Source organism: Rutidosis leptorrhynchoides, chromosome 2, assembly GCF_046630445.1.
Source record: "Rutidosis leptorrhynchoides isolate AG116_Rl617_1_P2 chromosome 2, CSIRO_AGI_Rlap_v1, whole genome shotgun sequence".
In the NCBI taxonomy this organism is placed as follows: Eukaryota; Viridiplantae; Streptophyta; class Magnoliopsida; order Asterales; family Asteraceae; genus Rutidosis; species Rutidosis leptorrhynchoides.
In genome coordinates this window covers 40964615-40969578 of record NC_092334.1, presented here as the reverse complement: position 1 = coordinate 40969578, position 4964 = coordinate 40964615, and the positions used below count along the sequence as shown (strand labels likewise).

Sequence of the window (4964 nt, the reverse complement as noted above, 5' to 3'; positions counted from 1 at the left end):
GTTTTAGGGAGGCATAAAACAATATATTTGATCGACCATGTATTGAAAGGGCAACTATGTAATTTCTGATCTTCAGCGTTTAAACTTTTCGGTTAATTACCGGAATGAATAATAAGAGGGTATTGATAATTTCATACTGATTTCATGGATATGATATAAGTTTGGTGATGTTGCAACATACTCCGTATATATAATTATATGATAAAAAAACATGTGGTTAGTTAGAACATAGAAGGGACATCACAATTCATATAATTCACCAATGCTCACAATTCATATAATTCACCAATGCCACCGATTGATTCTTAAATGCATCATCATACACAATTTTAACACATTTGACCTACTGACTTTGTGGCCCGTCCGTTGACTGTCAGACTTTCCTCTTAACTCCTTCCAAAAATCATTTTATTTAATTTTTGTAACCTTGTACAAATATTGTTTGTGGCGTCCAATGAAATTCGAGGTAAAATGAAAAAGCTCTCTTATCAGTTTACTTAAGAGTAGAGTGTTAAATGTAAACGATATAATCGAGTTATTTCGTTATCATTTGTTATTTAAATTTTTTTTTAACTGCTGAATTTCATTAAAAAACTAGCAAGGAGCTAGAAAAATATAACAATTACAAAGGATTACATAACCAGAAGTTCCAAGAAGGAGCAAATTTGCTCCTACTTTTAACCCATAAAAATGAAAAAAGTCTAATAAAATCAAATAATTCCTCTTTTCTGATACGATTAGAGGCAAAGAGGATGTCGTTTCTGAGACGCCAAATCCACCAAAGCGTAGCCGAGATGATGCATAAAATCCTGACACTCGAAGAAGAATAGATAGAGCGCGAATAGATCCAAGTGAACAACTCATCCAATGTTGAAAAAGTCGGCCATTGTGGATCCATCCAAATACGAATACGATTCCATAAAGCATTAACAACATTGCATGATAGGAAGGTATGGTCCCTTGTTTCTGACCTTGAAAGAAAAATAGGACAAATAATGGATTCGATATCGATGCCACGAGCCGATAAGTTACATCTAGAAGGAAATCTATCTAGGTGTAGTCTCCACATAAACACGTTAACTTTAATTGGGATATTCTTAAGCCACCAAGTCGGCTGATCTCTAGATGGCAGGAATAAGTTATCAAGGAATTCTCGTGTTCGTTTGACTGAGAAACAGTCATCTTCGTGAAGAACCCACACCCACCTGTCCTCCTCGTTGTTCAAAACAACTGCCTGGAGTTCTGCAGCTAGCGACTCGAAATGACATGTTCCCGAAGGAGTTCGTGACCAATTCCATGCAGGGCCAGAAAGCCGATCATTAACAGTGCAATCAGGAGATAATTCTAGCCTGTATAACCTATTAAACCGAGATGCAAGTGTGTCAGGACCGAGCCATAAGTCTTTCCAAAATCTCGTGTTACAACCATTACCCACTTTACGAACAAGAGAAACACCTAGTTCTTGACATTTACGGAAGTTAAAGACAATGGCAGCCCATAATCCATTAGTTTTGCAACCGTGACTATCGAGTCCAATATTTTCGCCGTGAATAGACTTGAGAAGGTTAACCCAAGTTGATCCCACAGAGTGCATAGATCTCCAAATCCATTTAGAAAGAAGAGAACAATTGAAGGCTTTTAAGCTTCCAATACCCAAGCCTCCTTTGTTTAAAAAAGCAAGAATTGAATTCCAGTTAACAAAATGAATCTTCTTAGAATTACCTTCGGATCCCCAAAAGAAATGAACGAACCAACCCGTCATTAAACCGGCCCATATTTTTTCTTCTTCTTTTTAACGTAATAATACTTACAACATTTAAGTCCCAATTATGTTTTCAAAAACATTTTCATTACAATAGTAGGTTTAATCAACTTTAAAACATACACTACATAAGTTGAAATACAAAACGGGCATAAAACCCAAGACCCGTTTGACATAACCAAAATACACTAATAAGTTTCCCAACAAAAAGACCGAGCATGGTGATTGGGAACGATCTACCCAATCCTATGAAATCCAAAAGCCAAGTCTTCTAAGCATCACAAGCTAGCTCACTAGTCCCGGTACTTACCCTTGCCGCCACCATGCGAACCTATCAAAATAAAGTCAACGAGAGGGTAAGCTAACGCTTAGTGAGTGAAAGTATACAACATCCATATATATGCATAAAATGGACACGCCACACAATAATAATCAAGTAGCACATACCGGAGTCCAAGCATAAAGGCAAGCTAATCTAAGCATACCGTACGATCGCTATACAACAAGCTATTAAGTCAACAAATGAAAGTACACCAACAACGATATGTACAACGCCATCAAGCTACACCCGGAGGGTTAGCTACAACACAACAATACGACAATATATATATATATATATATATATATATATATATATATATATATATATATATATATATATATATATATAACAAAGCGTAAACCACCCTAGGTTAACCCCTTAACCCAATACCGAAAGCCCAATACCAAATACCAAAATGAAGATTCTCCGAACTACACGAGCCTTAGTAAATCCGTACCACACGAGACTACTATCTTCAATACCATTACAACATCGAGGTTGGCCGAAACTACACGAGCCTTAGTGAATTCGCACCACACGTGACCACTACCTCAATAAGATGACCGAATCTACACGCGTCATCGTGAATACGCACCACACGTGATTCACCTCCCAAATCAAAACCCACGGTCCCGGGATTATAAAAATCCACGTCATCGGGGCTACTCAACCGCAAATCAAATACCAAACCCACGCCATCTTGATTATACAAATCCACATCATCGGGGTTATCCACATCACAACTCAATACCAACCCCTCGCCATCGGGGTTATATAAATCCACATCACAAGCCCATGTGATTACGTACACACAAAGTGTGCACCTCGCCAAAGGTGGTTAACCAAAACACACAACCTTGCCAATTGGACCTATTACACAAGTCCATCAAATCTACCTATATGTGAAGTGAGCTCTATAGTCGAGGATCACTTCACCCAACCCGCACCCATCCTATACATACATATGCACATAGTATATGGACACTCACCTTGAAGTCTTGATGGATGCAAACCACAATCCGCAATTGCCAATTGAAAGCACCTATTCCATTTATCACATAACAAATAACACAATTAGGGTGGATTTACAAACCAACCCAAATTGACTCTTAGTGCAATTTCGACCCAAATGCACTTTCAAGCACAAACCGCGCCCAAACCAACCAATAATCACTAACACAAGTGAGAATTGTCCTAATTACTCCAAACAACCCAATCATAAGTGTTAAAGACCCATCTTGCCCAATTTGACACATAAACCCTAATTTTGACCCATTTCAAAATTAGTCAACCCAAACACACCCAAATGGGTTCCAACACTACCATAATCACTAAACTAAGTGATTACACCCAAAATCAAAGCCTAATCATGGCCAAAACGTCAACCAACCCGAAATCCGCCAAGTATCAATAATAACTAGTCACCATAAACCCACTTCATCATCTAGATGAGTTTTACAACTAACAAGCTCAAAACCCTAACTTGAATATCAAATCATAAAGATGAAATTCAGAGTTGAGACTTACCAATACCACCAAAATGATGCCGTTGACGAGTAGAACAACTTGAACACTTGAGCTTTCACCCGAAACACTCTTCTTCTTCTCCAAATGGAGCTTTCTCTCACTAAAATGGGTTTCTCACTCTAGGGTTTGATGAAGGAGGTGAAGTGTGTGAAAAATGAGGTTGGGATAAGGTTTGGAACTGATCTCAAGCATATAACCCGATTTCAAAGTGAAAAGACACAAATGCCCCCATTTTTAACCCAAAAACGAGGCTAAAATAGACTTCCTGCACAACCTTCGCGTTTCGCGACATCCTGTCGCATTTCGCGACATCCTGTCGCGTTTCGCGACACACTCAAACGCGACACACCTACATGGAACGCGACATAGTGATCAGGACCCAAGGAAAATTAACCATCGCATTTTGACCCTGTCTGTCACGGTTCACGACATCCCCAAACATGACATACCCTACTAAAACGTGATACTTGACCTGATGCACCCCAATTCCACTTTTAATAACATCCAAGGTCAAACGTGGTCACTTAAACGCGTCCTAAAGATTTAAACTCCTACCTTGGACTCCGTATAACGCCCCGAGCGTCATGTTTAGAAAAACGAGGTGTTACAAGAAAGAAGCACGAATAATTTCAATAGCATTTAAAACCTTGGCCGGTGCACGAAACAAAGCAAAGTAATAAGAACTAATGTGTGAAGACCCGTCCTAATCTATCTGGACGAAGTCCATATCGATTATAAACGATTCACAACAGTTGATTACATCGCGAGGTACTTGACCTCTATATGATACATTTTACAAACATTGCATTCGTTTTTGAAAAGACAAAATTTCATTACATCGAAAGTTGACAGACATGCATACCATTTCATAATATATCCAACTATAATTGACTTGATAATAATCTTGATGAACTCGACGACTCGAATGCAACGTCTTTTGAAATATGCCATGAATGACTCCAAGTAATATCTATAAAATGAGCAAATACACAGCGGAAGATTTCTTTCGTACCTGAGAATAAACATGCTTTAAAGTGTCAACCAAAAGGTTGGTGAGTTCATTAGTTTAACTTAAACAATCGTTTCCATCATTTTAATAGACCACAAGATTTCAGATTTCCATTTCTCATAAACATACGTCCCATGCATAGAGACAAAAATATCATTCATATGGATTGAACACCTGGTAACCGACATTAACAATATGCATATATAAGAATATCCCCATCATTCCGGGATCCTCCTTCGGACATGATATAAATTTCGAAGTACTAAAACATCCGGTACTTTGGATGGGGCTTGTTGGGCCCGATAGATCTATCTTTAGGATTCGCGTCAATTAGGGTGTCTGTT

The 4964-nt window shown here is 38.4% G+C and overlaps 1 protein-coding gene across 1 annotated transcript; it reads right to left on the bottom strand.

Annotated features, from left to right (window-relative positions):
* Positions 1-622: 622 nt before the first annotated feature.
* On the bottom strand, positions 623-1762 carry LOC139887816 (uncharacterized). The gene has a single exon (XM_071870869.1). It carries the CDS (start codon positions 1760-1762, stop codon positions 623-625), a length of 1140 nt encoding a protein of 379 aa, XP_071726970.1.
* Positions 1763-4964: the final 3202 nt, after the last annotated feature.

Excerpts from the sequence above, each read along its gene's own strand:
- LOC139887816 (XM_071870869.1), bottom strand. The coding sequence starts at position 1,762 with ATGACGGGTTGGTTCGTTCATTTCTTTTGGGGATCCGAAGGTAATTCT.